This window comes from Rattus norvegicus, chromosome 3 (genome assembly GCF_021556685.1).
Source record: "Rattus norvegicus strain SHRSP/BbbUtx chromosome 3, alternate assembly SHRSP_T2T, whole genome shotgun sequence".
In the NCBI taxonomy this organism is placed as follows: domain Eukaryota; kingdom Metazoa; phylum Chordata; class Mammalia; order Rodentia; family Muridae; genus Rattus; species Rattus norvegicus.
The window spans coordinates 24,681,532-24,701,351 of NC_141536.1; the positions used below are offsets into that span (position 1 = coordinate 24,681,532).

At 36.9% G+C, this 19,820-nt stretch overlaps 1 protein-coding gene across 2 annotated transcripts in view; it reads right to left on the reverse strand.

Moving 5' to 3' along the window:
- Positions 1-19,820, reverse strand: part of Lrp1b (LDL receptor related protein 1B) — a 2,085,328-nt gene that overhangs the window by 813,518 nt on the left and 1,251,990 nt on the right. For both annotated transcript variants that reach the window (XM_087654909.1, XM_087654910.1), the window contains exons 17-18: positions 14,158-14,283; positions 7,022-7,138 (exon numbers count right to left, since the gene is read on the reverse strand). In XM_087654909.1, coding sequence (XP_087511035.1) covers positions 7,022-7,138; positions 14,158-14,283 — 243 coding nt within the window. The remainder of the gene's footprint in view (positions 1-7,021; positions 7,139-14,157; positions 14,284-19,820) is intronic.

A 19,820-nucleotide genomic window follows, 5' to 3' on the forward strand; every position in this document is an offset into this window, starting at 1 on the left:
TGCAGCACAAGAGTTTCATTCTTAAATTTGTGATACAAAAATCCAGAAAACATTGGTGGCATTTGAGACGTCCACCACCTTATTTCTTAAAGTTAGGTACAGAAGAGAGGGTCATTCTCCACTGTTCTCAAGGATTCTCCTCTTTTTTAATCACATAGAGTGATGAAGTCTATGTAAATATCTGACAATTGCATAGGGTAAAAATGATTAAAATTTTTTCTCCAGTATTTAGAGACTATTTTATCATCAATCATCAATCATCATCATCATCATCATCATCATCATCATCATCATCATCATCATCATCATCATCATCATCCTGAATGAATTTTTACTATTATTTGGTTAAAACCTTAAAATTATGCTTAATATTTTATAATTCCCACCTGTCACCCATCTTTGTACATTGCGACATGATACTGTTATGATATATTAACTTTACCTTTGAACTGCTCAATAAAATAAAATACTATTCACCGAAACATTTCCTGATGTTTTAAGTAAGCTTATGACTTGACTTGAGCTGCAGTAACAGAGTACATCCAGGCAGTTTTGTGGGCATTTGGTTGAATAATTGATGGATTCAAACACATCAAAGGACATTTGTTATTTTGTTTTCCTACAGAGACTGAGAACAAAGAATTACTGAATTCTGTCTGTACACTTGTGCTTTTAGCTTCACCTTCATATTTAAATGCTCAGAACTTTCAGGTCGAGTAAACATTCTAGTTTCCCTGGGATTCTAAGGCTTTGTTTATTTGTTTCCTATTCTTTACCAATCTTTGATTAACCTAAAATAGTTTAATGATAACATTTCATGTGTGGGTTATTGTAATTTCTTCTCAGTGATTCGCCTTGCTTTTCCTCCATCCTTCCTCATAAGTCCTTCCCCCCTTCATCCTATCCTCTTGTTTTTTTTCTTCCTTTTTTCCCCTTATTTGCACCTCTGTTTCTCTTCTCCCATTTCCACTGTGAAGGAGTTGTCAGTGGCTCCTAATTTCTATCAGGTGAAAAATCTAGTTACATGACTTTGCATGTTTCTCCCCTTAAGATTTTTTTACTGGAATTTTTTAATTTACACTTCAAATGATATCCCCCATTCCTCACCCAACCACTCATCCCTTCCAGCCTCCCCTCCCTGACATTCCTCTACACTGGGAGGTCCAGCCTTGGCAGAACCAAGGACTTCTCCTCTGGTGCCCAACAAGGCTACATAGGGAGCTGGAGCCACAGGTCTGTCCATGTGTACTCTTTGAATGGTGGTTTAGTCCCTGGGAGCTCTAGTTGGTTGGTATTGTTGTTCTTATGGGGGTTGCAAACCCCTTCAGCTCCTTCAATCCTTTCTCTAACTCTTCCATTGGGGACCCATTCTCAGTTCAATGTTTGGCTGCTAGCATTCACTTGTGTATTTGTCATGCTCTGGCAGAGCCTCTCAGGAGACAGCTATATCAGGCTTCTGTCAGCATCTGAATTTAATATTTTCTGTGTAAAGCACTCGTCTAAAAATATCATGGGTGTATCTTGGAGCTGAAGTGTAAAACTCATGAAAGTGGCGTCTTCTGTAAAAGGACATACCATTGGGAATTTGCTCTATTCAAAGTCTAAATATAAAGAAGTCTAGATATGGTGAAAGGGGAAGCATGAGCCACACAGTCAGTCTACATTGATGGGTAAAGTAGCATCCTTTTTCTTGTTAAGAGTCAGCATTGTCTGGGGTTGGGGATTTAGCTCAGTGGTAGAGCGCTTGCCTAGGAAGTGCAAGGCCCTGGGTTCGGTCCCCAGCTCCGAAAAAAAGAACCAAAAAAAAAAAAAAAAAGAGTCAGCATTGTCACTTTGACTTCAGTGAAGGGATATGTTATGTTACAAAAATGCATTTTCTTCTATAAAGTGAGATTATTCCTCCCAGAGTTTCTTGGTCAGCTTCTTATATAGAGCTCTTGTAAAAATCATAAAGAGTCATAAAGAGTCAGGGACACAGCCAGAGTGGCTCCTCAGGCTTTAATAGATGACTTTACACCCATGTACATTTTGACACATTAAACAGATTCAGTGTATTTTTTAAAATAACACACAGAGGTGGGTGAGAAAAGTGGACAGATAAGAGAGATAGGGGAAGGACTAGAGGAGAAGGAATGAGTAGTAGACTTGATCAAAACAAATGACAAGAATATATGAAAATTTCAAACATAACAAGAAAAAACCAAACATATCCCTCACTTTATATATTTGCATTTTCCTTTGGTGGGAGGTGTAGAGAATCAACAAGGCAAAGGGTAGGAAGGTCAATACAAGAGGAGAAAAGAGCATGTAAAAATAATACCAAAGTTGTATAATAAAACCACAAAGGACTTTGTTATTTCATATCCACCTAAAATCATGCAAAATGCATGTATACAAATATACATATATGCATATATACACATATATTTATATATGTCATATATGAATTTAGCTGCCTGTCAGATGCTGAATATAGTCTTTATACCTGAAACACACACACACACACACACACACACACACACACACACACACACACACACACTTAGGACAGATAGTTTGAGATAGATATAGGGTGAAAGCCTTGCTACTCTAGGCTAGCTTTTATTGTAGCAGAAATTATTATTGAAGCAGCCAAGGGAAGGAATCAATTCATAGTCCTACCCAGTTGTAACACCTTTGAAACACAACAATGGCTAGTTTGCAAAGATATTGATAGAAGTGGAACCCACATGTTGGTGATAAACAATGACTGTCTAATTGGACTTTAGGTCTAAAAACCATGAGAGAAAACAAGAATCATATTAGAACTGTCGCTAAGCCCCTGGCTCTAATTTGGTCATGGACCTTAGGGGGGGAATTTAATATAACTTCATTGTTAGACCAATATAACTCCTAATTATAGTCTAAGTCTTGTGCTTATACACACAGATAAGTGTAACTACCAACCTTAGTGAAAGAAGCTTCTTTTTGTAACAAGTGGAGGGTACCACAGAAAACCACAACTTGATGTCTCCAGAGAGGGTCAGCCAGAGCCTTACCTATTCAGATGTGGATGCTTGCAGCATGGGAACCCCAATGGAGGACTTAGGGAAAGGACCAAAGGAGCTGAAGGGACCCCATAGTAAGAACAATATTAACCAACCAGAACCCTCAGAGCTCCCGGAGTTTAAACCAGCAACCAGCGTATACACGGTGTGACCAATGGCTCCAGCTGCATATATAGCAGAGAATGGCATTATCTGGTATAAATGGGAGGGGAGGCTCTTGGTCCTGTGAAGGCTTGATGCCCCAATGTTGAGGAATGCTAGGGTGGTAAGGCAGGAGTGGGCAGGCTGGGCAAGCAACCTCATAGAAGCAATGGGGAGATGGGATGGGGGTTTGCTGATGGGAAACATTTGAAATGTAAATAGATTAATTATCCAATTAAAAAAAGAGAGAGGGGTTGGGGATTAGGCTCAGTGGTAGAGCGCTTGCTTAGCAAGCTCAAGGCCCTGGGTTCAGTCCTCAGCTCCGGAAAAAAAAGAGAAAGAGAGAGAGAGAGAGAGAGAGAGAGAGAGAGAGAGAGAGAGAGAGAGAGAGAGAGACCACAACTGAATACAATGCAGACATCAATACATCAATTGTTGTGAACCCAATCAAAACAGATACATTCATATTGCGGCTCCTGTATATACTGATCAGAGGACGTCATTGAAAAGGAGATAAAAAGATTATTTGAGATAGAATGTTAGAAAATTTGCAGTTAAACAATCTTTCCTAGAAGCTTAAATAAAATAAACAAACAAACAAATAAATAAATAAATAAAATAGGAGGCTGCATAAATAAAGCAATGGCAATATCTATAGGCATGTTAATAGAAAGGGGGAAAACCTAGGGCAGCACTCCCTAAGCAAAGAACTACTTGTAATGTATGACTGTGGAGTGAGTAATAGCTACTCCCAGGAATATATTCCATAACTGTCTGTCTAGTACAAAATGGATAGCCCTGAAACCACACACACACACACACACACACACACACACACACACACACACACACACACACACACACAAAGCAGACCCAAAAAGGTATATTTTATATATTTGATCACATAGATATACCCTTGTGAATGTGTAATGATAATAATCAGGAAAGAAGATATTATTATTTTGAGATTAAGGGGGGGGTGATCTGGAAGGGTTGACTTGGGCTGCTAGAAGGAAAAAAAGGGAATCAAATATATTAAATAAAGTAGCATAACAAAGAAATGGCTATAAGGATACATTTAGAACAATATAAAGTTAGTATGTAAACAGACATTTCTAAAAGAAGAGATTGTTGGACACATACTATCTTGTAAAGAAAAAGTAGATGGGATTAGCATACAGGTATGTCGTTGACAATCTACATTGTTCTCCATATTTAAAACCAAATTATTCACCATCTAAATTGTCACAGTTTATTTTTACCCACTGGTATGCTGGTAAGTCTTGTGACAGCTTGTGAGAACTGATGTTTCTTAATGAAATAAAAGGTTTATTTTGGCTAACAGTTGTAAGGCAGATACTGTCTATTAAGGCATGGAAAACATAAAAAACAAGATGTAAAACATGACAACAGAAGGAAGCTCCTGAGAGAGTTTTTAAAATATTCAGAGCCAGTAGTTAATTACATGCCACTATTAAAACAAAATTATTAGGAATTTATTTACATTTTTGAAAATATATAAATGACAACAATAATGTTCATAATTTTGCAACAAATTCATTGTCTTAATCATGAATGAATGTTAGTCTAGTGCATGAGTATTCCAGAAATCGTACATACTACTACAGTTCTGCATATCTCTCCCTGATTTTACCATTCAGAAAGTAATGTTGGCATGTTGACAGTCACTCTAATGGGAATATATACAGATAGCTCCAGAGAATCAAATACCAACTCAAAGCTTCTTGTAGCAGGGAATGTTAAACACTAGGATATCATCATTTAAACATATAATAGATATGTGTGCCTTTAATTAAGGAGTATGACATTACCGACCCCTTCTTAGTACCTCATGTCTAGGACCCAAATTAATGCCAATCTGGAAAGACTAAGTTTTAACTTAAAACACACATAGGTTGACACATATTGATGGGCTTCATGGTCTCCAGTGTGACGCTAAAGTTTCTATCTCAGTTCTTCTAGGTGTGAAGTATGGAAAGCATTGGGCTCTATAGATTGACATAAAGATTCATTTAAACATATACATGTGGGGCTGAGGATTTAGCTCAGTGGTAGAGCGCTTACCTAGGAAGCGCAAGGCCCTGGGTTCGGTCCCCAGCTCCGGAAAAAAAAATATATACATGTAATAGTCCTTCCTCAGTGCTCCTCGCCTCCTTGGAGGTATAGAAGCTTGCTGGTTTAATTATTTTGAATATTATTGAAATGTTAGCTATTACTCACCCTCTCCTATAATTTATAAAATTTAAAGTCATAGTAAATAAAATGTTCTGACTAAACCTAGCCACCCCTTCCCCAGATCAGAACAAAGATATGAAGTCTGCGTAAAGATCTCAGACTTTAATGCATGTGTGTGTACATATATGTATACATGGGTTTGAAGTCATTTCTTATTAGGTTTGTGACATTGGTGGTAGGTTTTCCTGTTGTTCATAACACTTCTAGTGTATTATCAATAAATAAAACCAAAAGAGGAAAGCAAGCAGAGCTCATTAGCGTCGTAGCCTTCTAGCATCTGACACAAGTGTAACTTTTGGACTACAGGGTTATTCTGTAGGATAAGAAAGGTCATACTGCTATGGCTTACTGGCTAGGGTGCAGCCATTCCATGTAGGCCATGTTTTTTCTTTGTTTATGAAGTCACTTTCATATAGCTATGCCTTGCCCTATTGATCTTTCTTTCTCATACCAATTATTCTTTTCCCATATTCACAGGTCAGAAGCTCAAAATGTGCCCAGAAACACAATAACTTCGTTCAACTAAAATGTCTAACAAAGACATCTTAAGCAAACAGGAAATGAATCCTCTAAATTGTTTAAATTGTGGGATTAAAATTTTATTTTATTGCTTTCATTGATACTAATAACTCGCATTACATAAAAATACATAGTGTATTAAAAATAAAATACATTTATCATATGCACACGTATATCCCCACACATACATAGTGTTATTTTGTTAGACTATGTGTGATAGTGGGGGGTTACTGCTAGTGTCTTATACATGGTGAACAAACGTTTAAACTCTGTGCCACAGGGCTAACCCTAACATTTTTATTTCTAATAAGTGTATCCTTTATTCCTCATTTGTGGCTTTTTCTTCTCTCTCTCTTTACCCTTAAGGATAATATTTTCTAATAGCAATCTTTAAAATTGCTTCCTCTGAATTGAAATGTTTCTTAGAAAATGGGTTTAATTTTCTTATTCTATTTTAATACACACTTGACAAATGATAATTTACACAAGTTCACATGTACTAAAAAGAGTAATTACATTTGCAATTGTGTCAACAAATTTCCCTTTTTTTGAAAATGCAAAATCCAATGTAATGTGACTGAGACCATTAACAAAATTTTTTTTGGCAGTTGGAATACTACAGAAATTCACAGTTGATACTTACTCCTCCTTCTCAGTCTAGATTATTTATTGCTCCCACAATGTGACATATATATGCTAACACAAAACATACCCTGTCGTTGACTCTAAATGTCGATCAACACACAATTTTGTTTTGTAAGTTTAGCATTATGGCTCTAAGACTAGGAGTGAACAAAAGAACATCTATTTAGTCTAACTGCTTCTTCCTAGCACAGTCTGCTCTGTCTGGAACCATTTCAGCTGAGGATATTCTAACTCTTTCATGACCGAGATCTGTTCTGAAGCAGGCATTGAAAGTCATGTTCAAAGAGTTGCAATGAAAGTAAAATAATTGCTTTCTTGAGTCCTATTCATGTAGAAATAGCTGATAAGGGAAATGCAGGGCCAGTGCACTGTATCTGACATGTTTCCTAAAGCGCAACCCATTCTCAACTTACCACAGGATGTCACTTCATCTGTCTGGTCACCACAGTCATCCTCTCGGTCACATACCCATGCTGTAGGAATGCAGCGCCCATTTCCACAAGAAAATTGGTCAGCTTGACAAGTTCTGGCTGCGAAGATCAATTTATATGCAAAGAATCAATTCGCAGACTCTCTGAGTAATGTCACATGCAATATAAGTTTTATAATAAATGTTATGTTTATGTTAGCTCATTATAAAGTTTTGATATTTTAATTTAATTATATCGCTCCCTCCCCATCCCATCCTCCAAACTCTCACATTTACTCCGTCTTGCTCTCCTTCAAAGTCATGACTTCTTTTTTAATTATACAATTTTTTAAAGTGAATTTTTAGTTAAGGCTCTGTAACATTACCTACTTCTCTGCTCTGAAGTATACACGTGTTATCTTTCATTGAAAATGGCCACTAAAATTAATATTTCTTGCAAACTTCTGTGAATGAAGAAAAGTTATTATTTTTAAAAATGACCAATAAAATTTTATTGAATTAAATTTCATCCAACTTGGTACTTTTAAAAAACTATCATTTGCTGCCAAATTAAGAAACTGTTGTCCTGCAACGCGAAGAGAGGCCTGTGAGCAAATCTCAAGATACCTAGGTTCTAATGTTGGGTCAGAATTGCTCCTCTCATCTAATAGTTCCTGTGTATTAATCCTGCATTGCTAGTGAATTCTCTATGTGAAGAGAGAATGCAGAAATATTTTCTCAGACATACATTTGGCCTAGGACTTTATAAGGATTCCTCGTACAGCTGTATAAAATGATGCACAACTTCTTTGATCGCTATGCTCAAAACTTTGCTTTGGGCTCTCCTGAGGGCTGCCAGGAACACCAATATGTAAAACCGTTTGTGCTAGTGAGAAGCAGTAGGTTGAAGCAATGGGATTCCACAGGCTGCACTTTGACCTTTTCTGTTGTCCAGATCAACAGTGAAGAGCATGAATGATTTCATTTGTTGCTCTTCTCCAGACTGCAGGCCTGTGCCTGGTGCCTACTAGTTACTTTGAATGTGCATTTTTCATCTTTCTCTTGGAAACAGAAATTTGTATGAAATAAAATTATCCCACTCTGCGTATCTTTCTATTTGCAAAGGGCGAAAGGTGGGGTATGTTGTTGATGCTTGAAGACAGTGAGAGACTGCTTAGGTTCTGAACTTCCACACAAGACAGAAGAGCCTTACACAGTAACAAATTTTATCATCTCTACGTGGAAAAAACAAGTTTGCTTGAAATAATTTAACTTGAAGGCTAATGTTAATCTACATAGAAGTTATTTGAAATAATATCTTTATAAAAGTAGACAGACACACACACACACAGAGAGAGAGAGAGAGAGAGAGAGAGAGAGAGAGAGGGAAATGGGAGAGGGAGAGGGAGAGAGAGAGAGAGAGGGAGAGGGAGAGAGAGAGAGAGAGAGAGAGAGAGTTGTGACCAGTATGAACTGGAGGTACATATTCTATATTCATAGAATCTAGAATTAGAGTAATTTGCAATGTTATTATAGTATGTATTTTGCTATACAGATAATGTGTTAAATATTTTATATAATATCTATTTCCATTTTAGAAACTGATTACTTGTGTTGAATTAACACATTTTACATATTCTAATAAATGTATAAAGTTGTGAAATTTTGATTGTTTATTTTAAAAACCATGAAATATTTCTAATTGCAACTTTAATTGATTTTACCAATTATCTTTCCAATTATCCTGAGATGCAAAATAAACCCAATGAAGGTCTTAGCTAATTTTATATAATGTAACCCAATGAAGGTCTTAGCTAATTTTATATAATGTAACTCAATGAAGGTCTTAGCTAATTTTGTATAATGTGTAATTTTTATGAAACATTGCAAACAATGCAGAAGCATACATCCCAGGTGTGGGCTTTTAGGCTATTGGATGAAGAAAACTTTAGGCTATGTGAAGGAGATAAACAATTCCCCCTTTTAAATGTCTGTAGTGCTTCTGTGGTTATAGGCAATTATTTTCACCTTTTGCGTTTTAAGAGAAATTTAGAAGGACTCTTGTTTTCCACTGTTCTCTCTTTCTCCCTAACCTTTTCCCTCCTTTTTTTCTTTCTGTCTTTAGCGTTCTTCCCTTTTTCTCCTCCTATTCTTGGTGACTCCCTTCCTCCTTCTTCCTACCTATTTTTTATATTCTTTATTAATTTTAAAGGAAAATATCATCAGATAATTTATAGTCATTTAATTCCAACCTTGTATAATCATAATATATTTAATTTATGTAATGTACTGCTATTTAACCTTAGGTTCTTGTTAATACAGTCTTTCCTATCAGTCTCTTGATTCTAGCAAAGATTTCTTGGACGAGTTGCTCTTATTAGAGAGATAAGAAAAAGAACTTCTCAGACTAATTCGAACAGTATACGATTTACCATTGTGACGGCAAGGGGAAGTGTGTGTGTGCCCTTTATCACGACGAAACTGCAGGAATGGCTGTAGTCCCTGACTCAAGAATTTGCTATATAGCTATTGAAGATACTATGACTAGAAAGTGCTGGAATTCTCTATCTCTTCTAATCATGGAGAAAAACAATTTTCTTCCTCTGCCTGAGAAATTTAAATGATTTCAGATGAGAAAGATATTTTATCCCTTAATTCTCTAAGTTTAGCCTTCCAGACATAACCAGATTGACAGAATAAGCACTTTCAAATCAATGGACTCACTAAGAGACAACACAGTGTTTTCTTTTTTTAGGCCTCTGCTGCATCAGATGTAATTAGTTTGTTGGTGATGTTAGACTAGCGGCCCTGAAGGACTCTAATTTTACGGCAAATGGTACCCTAAAGAGGAAGTTAGTGCCTTTTTCAAAATTGTTTATCTGGCAGTTGAATTGAAATTTCACTTTCACAGTATGAGTGTTCCTGCTCATTGTTGTTGCCGTGTCGCTGAGTGGAACCACAGAGTGTAAGCACTGTAGGAGAAGCCTCTTCAAGCAAAGTAGTCAGAAACGTCCCCTTTGCTGCTTGAATCAAAGCATTCTGTTTAGACAACACATACTGGCTTATGCCTGTAATCCCAGAAGTTGCATGGAGGAAGAAGAAAGCTGATGCTTTTAAGAGTAGCCCGGTCTACATTATAAAAGCCTAATTCAAAAAACCAAGGGCTGGGCATGTACCTCAGGGTACAGCATTTGGACACCTTGTCCAAGACCTTAGCTATTATTTCCAGCACTATAAGAGAAGAGGGGGGAGTAACTTTTTTTAGTTTATGTTGTGAAAGGTCTAATTTTATTATATTGATTATTTTAATGTAATTATACCTTCACATTTCCTAGAACATGTTTAATCAGACTTGTTGGATGATGTGAGGACAAGAATATTGTACAATATAATTATAGTTCACTGATGGGAGAAAATGTTGGCTTTAGATTGCCTAGGTGCAAGTGTAAGAATTATTAATATTACCTTGAGGAAAGTGAATTTCAAATCTAACTACTACCCATTTAGGCCTCTGAAAACCTCTTAGAATTGAATAACGGGAATTAAAATTTTGAGGAACAACGGCTGCTCTGTGCAGCTATGTCTGCTCCTTTTTTGACCCATGCATGTGCTACCACCTTTCTAGGTTCTGCCTGTAACTTGTTCCTAGTATTTAGGCCACATTTGCCCCAACCCAATAAGGTAACAGTTGGTAATTTGGTCTTAGTGAACTGTTTCTATCACAAATTGAGGTCTACCAACTAATGTAGACACATGTTGATATCTTACAGCCACAACTAATTTTTTTCTCTCCATTCGCCACAGAATTTTGCTTTGTTTTGTTTAAGAAACGTGTGCTGTAGCTTCATCTTAAGGACCATGGAGTATTTCCCACACATTGATCTCTCTTGCACAGACCAGTCTATCTTGTTTTCATCTCTGGGAATATTTTTAAATACTACACATGAATTTATAAGTGACATAAAGAATTTATAGTTCATATGTCCTGCAAACAAGAATGTTTGTATTTTTAAATTGTTACTTAAGATATTTTGAAAACTCCTCATTCCTTTTGACATTTGAGTATGAGATCATCCATTGCTACTAAACATGACAATATACAAATCAATCTGGTATTCTACTCATTTAAAATTGAGTTGGTTAGGGAGTATTTTAATTCTAGTTCTCACATAAAGAACATCTCAGATTTTTCTATGCCTAGATATTAACTGTTCTGGGAAAGTACATGTTTCAGAATTAAACATGCATACATTTTGAAACTTAAACTATTTTCTAGTAAAAAAATTCAATTTATGCATCCAATAACATGTACCATCTCCTTCCCTCTATAATATCGACAAAACTTCTTTTTATTCAGATTACTTACTTCCTTTGTAAAATAATTTTATTATTACTTATGGATTTTTCTTCTATGTTTGCATGGGTTTAACAGTGTCTCTTTTAGAGTTCTGCCCAAATACTTTCTTATGACCCTTGGCTTTCGATGGCTGCGAGGAAACACCATGACCTAAAGCCATTGTGAGGAAAGCATATATTTCATATTGCTCTCAGTACATACTCCATCGCTTAGAGAAATAAGAATTAGGAACATAGGCATAAATCTGGAGCACATAACTGAAGAAGAGGCAACAGTTAATACAGAACTCTGCCTAATAGCTTGCTTTCCATGTCTTAAGTTATTTTTTATAACTGGTCAGGATCATATGGCGAGAGGTATCATCACACACAGTGAACTAGGCTCTGCCATATCTGTCACCATCCAAGAGCATGCAAAACAGGTTTGCTTGCCCACAGGACAATTTAGTGCAGGCATTTTATCAAATGAGGTTCTTGCTTCCAACATTGCATATGTCCAGTCAGCAAAAAAATGGACAGAATAAACGCGGTGTGGTTCAACTTTGGACTTTGCATCCTGCATGACAATGGCTGGCTGCGGATGTGTCTTTTTGTTTGTCCTTGCTCTCTGTCTACAAGTGAAAGTACTACATACTTTCGATCATTCTATTATCAATGCCATGATAAATATGTACTGATTCATATTGGGGAAAGTCCTAAATGAACAGATTAGGAAATGGATCTGTAGACAGAAGACTCCCATTCATATACAAACCACCCCAATTTAAACTGATGAAGAAAACATTTTATGATAAGAATATCCCTGATTTGAGCCTTTTCATCCAAAATAGATCTTTGCATATGCAATTGGATTTCACATGCCAGGAGGGATGTGCCCCTTGCCCAGGTGTGGCAGGTCATATGAATTGTTAGTTACCGGAGTATGATAAAATGGAAATATATCATATATTAACCATAATTTCAGACATTGTAAACATAAAAGAGACATTTCTTTTTCTCTTTATTTTTTGAGTTTCAAGGTCCCTTTCAGAGATACCAGCTGCCTAAAATATACTGACATGATTGTAATGACCTGTTAGTTAGGGGCACAATGTGAAATGGCATTCAACATGCTGTGTTTTATTTCATAATGGACCATAGGAATCCAGGACTCTCGAAATAACACTAATCAGGATTGATTGCTTTGTTTGCTCTTACATAGTAGTATTTTCATTCTGCCCCAACTATTAGTTAACTGAATGCAAATGTTCTTATATAAATCATGTGGAAACAAGCCAAATTAGTAATTAATATAAACAAGTAAGGTGTGATACTATAAAATGTGTCTCTCTATTTTATGGCAAAAGTCTCTCCCTGTTTATGATCAGGCTGTAATGAAGCACAATTTTTGAATTAAACCTTAATCTTAAGAGCTTAGTATGTGCATTGGTGTGCAGAAATGCTTCATTGCAAATTAGAGTCATACTCAGTGTAACCTTCCCAAAGTCAAGTTGGATGCACATAAAATCGAAGATAATCTGGTGTATACTACAGTTCAGTCCAAAGGTTTAGGCAATCTCTGCTAGATTTCACCTACAAAATGAAAGATCTTGAAAGTAACTCTCAAGGTCTTTTGTTTTAACACACACACACACACACACACACACACACACACACACACACACACACTCAGGATTTAAAAAATTCACTCCCCCTAAAGTTTATAGAAGGTTCAATCAAGACTCAAGAAAATTGATGGTCCACAGATGGTCAGCAAATGCTTCACCATAGAAAAGTCTGTTCATATAATGTCGATTCATGGTAGAAAATGTTATTACTTTTACATTTACAATTACTCGTTTGTACAAAGCGAGAAAATCTTTGGAAAACCATTTTTAGTTATCCCAGTGTCTAACAGAGATTGTTAGATACTAACAGCTAAAAGGAATGTATTCAAAAGGTAAGACACAGGGGACAAGCTTTTGCACAGAAAATTCAATGCCAAAAAGCAAGTAGGAACAAATTTCTCTGTATACAGTCTGCTTTGTCTAGTTTGTATTTATTTAGTAAGGCATATAACGGCTCAAAGATAAAGAGATATAGTGTGGATTGTGTGCTTTAATATTGCACCATCATCCAACAATCAGTTTTCACCAATTATAGCAACATGTATCGCCACACACTAGCTTTTGCTCATCATTTGCAGAGTACTGGGCTGCTGCTAGCCACATTCATTTGTCAACATTTACCTAGTAATCATGACCTTTCTGGAACTCTTTTGTAAGCTGTACCACCAGCTGTATATTTATATTCAATGAGAAGCTGGCTAGGGAATCAATGATTGATTACAAAGGCATGGATTATATGGAAATATAAATATGCCTAGTAGCGTTGGGACTTCATGCAGAGAAAAAACCCTGCCTCCCATAAATAATGTTCCATGAAGAGAAAATTATTCACAAAGGTATTCTGTAGCAGAAAAATATAAAAAAAATTTAAGTATTTTCTCAGGATAAAATAAATACTTCTCCTGGTGAGGTGGCCAGGACCACAGCATGCTAATGAATATCTTCTGCTGCCTAGGACAGTATAGCATGAACATGGAGATGTTGATCAACATGCAGCCCACGTGGACAGATGAAGTGCCAAATTAATTTGAAAAACAGAATCATGTTCAAGGATTAGTAAAACATTTACAATCTGTCCTTTGTGACACCGAACACTGAATTCAGTGACCATGGCAGTAATCAGATTGTCGATGCCACACATGTGGAGGTGATTTATCACATATGTGTAGACCTTTACCTGTGCAGGTTTGGTTAGACTCATCTTCATTGCTCCCACAATCATTTGCTCCATCACAAAGCCATCTCTTGGGGATACAACGATTATTCTGGCATTTAAACTGATCCTCCGGGCAGCTATGATTGACTGTAGGGGAGGTACACAAGTTTAATTCATGTAGTGAGTATTTTAATTAGGGCAACAAAACTATTTCAGTTAATATAATGTTATGTTTCAATAAATGCTACAGTTTCCATCCTTAATTTTGTAGGAAATATTAATGTTGCAGCCTTTGTTAAAATATAACCTACATATGAGAGGTAAATAAATGTAAAATAAAATGTAATATATTCAATCTTCAGCGTTTATGAAAATCAGTGATATCGCTTACTTTGTTTCTTCTTGGTCACTTACCAAAACTTGTCACTTAAATCCAGAATCCTTACAGATTTTAAATCAACTTCAATGTTTAATATTCAGCAGGGCAATTATATCTCAAAGTGATTATTCACACATTGATATATATATATATACACATATATATAATTTATTCAATTGTTTCTTAAAATATTAAACAATCTTGTGTTCTAATCTAGCCACTCTATTTTGAAATTTGAAAAGAAAAGAAATAAAAATGACTTGCTTATGACAAAATTATAATAAAGCTATACTAAAAATGAGACTGTATGTAATTTTAATAACACAGCATGCTTTCCAAACATGAATGAATAAGCATTTAAGTAAAAGTGATATTGAAAATGAGAGCAACTATCATAAATTGATACACAGCTGAGCCTCAGCTGTCAAATATCTAACCACAATGGGGAGTCTCTTTACAGTAACATTTTTTTTCTAATTTTTTTAAACTTCAGATTTTATTCACCTCATCCACCTTCCGACTGTTCTTCATGTCATATCGCCCCAACCCCTGTCTCCATGAGGCTGTTGCCACTCCATGCACTCCACCAGACCTCTAAATTCTCTGGGGCTTCCAGTCTCTTGAGGGTTAGGTGCATCTTCTCTGACTGAACCCAGATCCCGGAGCCCTCTGCTGTCTATGTGTTGGGGGCCTCATTTCAGCTGGTGTATGCTGCCTGGTCGGTGATCCAGTGTCTGAGAGACCTCAGGGGTCCAGGTTAATTGAGACTGCTGAAACATTCTAAATTATTTTTCAGGTTCCTAATGATTAGTTTCCATATTTTTTCCACAGTTTTGATGTTCTTTTATTTTTATCTAATGCAATAAGTGTACATTTTCTATGAAAAACATATTTTTATAAGTTTTGTTTACAATGGGAAAGTTTTTTTCTCATTTTGTTGCATATCAAATGTGTGTAATTAAAATATGCACTCACAAAACACATATTTCTAAAATACTCATGGTTGTTTCCATTCTTTAGGGAAGGTTTTTATTTGAATAAAGTGAAATTTATTTTAGAAAAGAGAGCCTGCATGTGTAGTGTGGTGGTTTGTATATGCCTGGCCCAGAAAGTGACCTATTAGGAAGAGTGGCCGCGTTTGAGTAAGCGTGGCCTTGCTAGAGATAGTGTGCCATTGTGGATGTGGGCTTTGAGACCCTTCTCCTAGCTACCTGGGAATGTTCACTCATCTCGTAGCAGCCTTAAATCAAGGTATAGATCTCTCAGCTTCTTCCAAACCATGCCTATCTGGGTACTACGTTTCCGTCTTAATGATAATGCAATAAACTTCTGTACCTGTAAACCAATTTCAATAAAATTCTCTATAAAATTTGCCTTGGTCATAGTGTCTTTTCACAGCAATAAAATTCAAATTAAGACATGTAGTTAGGTGGCTAAGGATATGGGGAGGGTCTGGGAAGAGTTGAGGGAGGGGAAATTATTATTAAAAGACATTGAATGAATTGATCTATTTTTGCTATTTATGATAAAATGCATGATTAACATTTTCTAAATTTTTCAGAGACTTTACAAAGTATAGATACCCATGAAAAATAAAAGTCCCACAAAGATCAGAGATCAATGTTTTAAAGGAGCAAGATTATGCATTCATAATGTAGTGAAGTTTTGTGGCCAGTTTCATAAGGACCTTTGTGGCCAATTTTATAAGACCAGACAGTAGCAAGGAAGATGCAAGGGGTTGTAAGCTTTAGGCCTACCTACTCTACATAATGATTTCAAGACTCTGATACATCTCTATTAATGAGAAAAAACATCAGAGTTTTGTAGTTAGTGGTGAGCTAATGAAATACTGGCAGTAAAGGGATAAAAAAATAGTAGGTAGAAGATTGTATGATTAAAATCTAGAATAATTCTCTTCAAAGGTTTGTATTTGCATTATACTATTGACTTTAAAATGAAGAAGTAACATTTATCCAGAATGACTGCAATGTTCAAAAAGAATGTTCTAGAAGCAGATAGTCTGTGATGCTTGCCCTATACTTCCTGTCTTATACATTCCTACTCGTATACTCCCATACTTTCATAGCAGAGATTCACTTTTAAAGTTGAGACTAGAAACATGCTGCAGCCAAACATATCTTCCAAGGAGGATATTGATCTTTTATTAGAGAAAACCAGATGAAGAAACAATGCTATTGTGATATAGAATAAGAACTACTGTAACAGGATTGTACGGAAGATGGATGCTTAACTAAGTGTTGTACTGAGGTTTATGGATGGTTACAAAGAATTTCTTAAGAAGCACCTACAAATCATATTAAATTTCATAGACTGATGTCATTTCAGTATTATAGACAAGAACAATAAGAAGCATTTTTCTGAATGGCAACAAATAATTCAACTCTTTAAGAATAAACGTTAAGTAGATAGATGATGGACTACAAGTTAAACACTTGAGTGTATAACTTTAAGCACCTCACATGTCAGGTAACAGGTCCTGCAACTGCTTCAATTAGAAGGACTTGATCCTATAAGAACTACTCTGGAAGCAATGTGGAAAGGAAGAATACCAGGCAATTATAGAGGAATACTTTTTAGTTAAGAAGCTTATTTCAACCAGGGAAACAAGAGAAGAGGCAACTGCAAAGCTTGGTGAAGACACTTCAGAGAAACAGACTTCTATGTACACTTGAATATGTGTAGAAGATGAAGTACAGATCCTAATGTAAGCCTATGACTCCTGTAATGGAATAAAATATGACAATACTCCAGAATACTGACAGAAAGTGTCATCACAATATTAATGGTACAAATACAATGCCAATTATTCCTATAAAATAGCTGAGTTTTCCTATGTTGACAAAAAAGAGCAAAGATAAAGATAAATGTGTGACAGAGCTAACGAGTTAAGTATGCAGATGAAATACTTGTGCTCTGAACAGGTACAAGATTACTGGGACTAGAAGGAGCCAAAGGTAGGGAGCATCCATGGGCTCTGTGTGAGCCTATTATTAAAAAGAAGTGGAGAGAGACCCAACCGCCTGGTCAGGTGGGCACTCCTGAGGCTGCAGAGCAGAAGAGACCACCAACACTGCTCACCCCTGCCCACATCCCTGGCCCAAGAGGAAACTGTATAAGGCCTCTGGGCTCCCGTGGGGGAGGGCTCAGGAGCGGCAGGACCCCTGTGCCTGAGACACCGCCGGAACCTGAAAGAAACAGACCGGATAAACAGTTCTCTGCACCCAAATCCCGTGGGAGGGAGAGCTAAACCTTCAGAGAGGCAGACAAGCCTGGGAAACCAGAAGTGACTGCTCCCTGCACACACATCTCGGACGCCAGAGGAAAAAGCCAAAGACCATCTTGAACCCTGGTGCACTGAAGCTCCCGGAAGGGGCGGCACAGGTCTTCCTGGTTGCTGCCGCTGCAGAGAGCCCGTGGGCAGCACCCCACGAGCGAACCTGAGCCTCGGGACCACAGGTAAGACCAAATTTTCTGCTGCAAGAAAGCTGCCTGGTGAACTCAAGACACAGGCCCACAGGAAGAGCTGAAGACCTGTAGAGAGGAAAAACTACACGCCAGAAAGCAGAACACTCTGTCCCCATAACTGACTGAAAGAGAGGAAAACAGGTCTACAGCACTCCTGTCACACAGGCTTATAGGACAGTCTAGCCACTGTCAGAAATAGCAGAACAAAGTAACACTAGAGATAATCTGATGGCGAGAGGCAAGCGCAGGAACCCAAGCAACAGAAACCAAGACTACATGGCACCATCGGAGCCCAATTCTCCCAGCAAAACAAACATGGAATATCCAAACACACCAGAAAAGCAAGATCTATTTTCAAAATCATATTTGATCATGATGCTGGAGGACTTCAAGAAAGACATGAAGAACTCCCTTAGAGAACAAGTAGAAGCCTACAGAGAGGAATCACAAAAATCCCTGAAAGAATTCCAGGAAAACACAATCAAACAGTTGAAGGAATTAAAAATGGAAATAGAAGCAATCAAGAAAGAACACATGGAAACAACCCTGGATATAGAAAACCAAAAGAAGAGACAAGGAGCTGTAGATACAAGCCTCACCAACAGAATTCAAGAGATGGAAGAGAGAATCTCAGGAGCAGAAGATTCCATAGAAATCATTGACTCAACTGTCAAAGATAATGTAAAGCGGAAAAAGCTACTGGTCCAAAACATACAGGAAATCCAGGACTCAATGAGAAGATCAAACCTAAGGATAATAGGCATAGAAGAGAGTGAAGACTCCCAGCTCAAAGGACCAGTAAATATTTTCAACAAAATCATAGAAGAAAACTTCCCTAACCTAAAAAAAGAGATACCCATAGACATACAAGAAGCCTACAGAACTCCAAATAGATTGGACCAGAAAAGAAACACCTCCCGTCACATAATTGTCAAAACACCAAACGCACAAAATAAAGAAAGAATATTAAAAGCAGTAAGGGAAAAAGGTCAAGTAACATATAAAGGGAGACCTATCAGAATCACACCAGACTTCTCGCCAGAAACTATGAAGGCCAGAAGATCCTGGACAGATGTCATACAGACCCTAAGAGAACACAAATGCCAGCCCAGGTTACTGTATCCAGCAAAACTCTCAATTAACATTGATGGAGAAACCAAGATATTCCATGACAAAACCAAATTTACACAATATCTTTCTACAAATCCAGCACTACAAAGGATAATAAATGGTTAAGCCCAACATAAGGAGGCAAGCTATACCCTAGAAGAAGCAAGAAACTAATCGTCTTGGCAACAAAACAAAGAGAATGAAAGCACACAAACATAACCTCACATCCAAATATGAATATAAAGGGAAGCAATAATCACTATTCCTTAATATCTCTCAATATCAATGGCCTCAACTCCCTAATAAAAAGACATAGATTAACAAACTGGATACGCAATGAGGACCCTGCATTCTGCTGCCTACAGGAAACACACCTCAGAGACAAAGACAGACACTACCTCAGAGTGAAAGGCTGGAAAACAACTTTCCAAGCAAATGGTCAGAAGAAGCAAGCTGGAGTAGCCATTCTAATATCAAATAAAATCAATTTCCAACTAAAAGTCATCAAAAAAGATAAGGAAGGACACTTCATATTCATCAAAGGAAAAATCCACCAAGATGAACTCTCAATCCTAAATATCTATGCCCCAAATACAAGGGCACCTACATACGTAAAAGAAACCTTACTAAAGCTCAAAACACACATTGCACCTCATACAATAATAGTGGGAGATTTCAACACCCCACTCTCATCAATGGACAGATCATG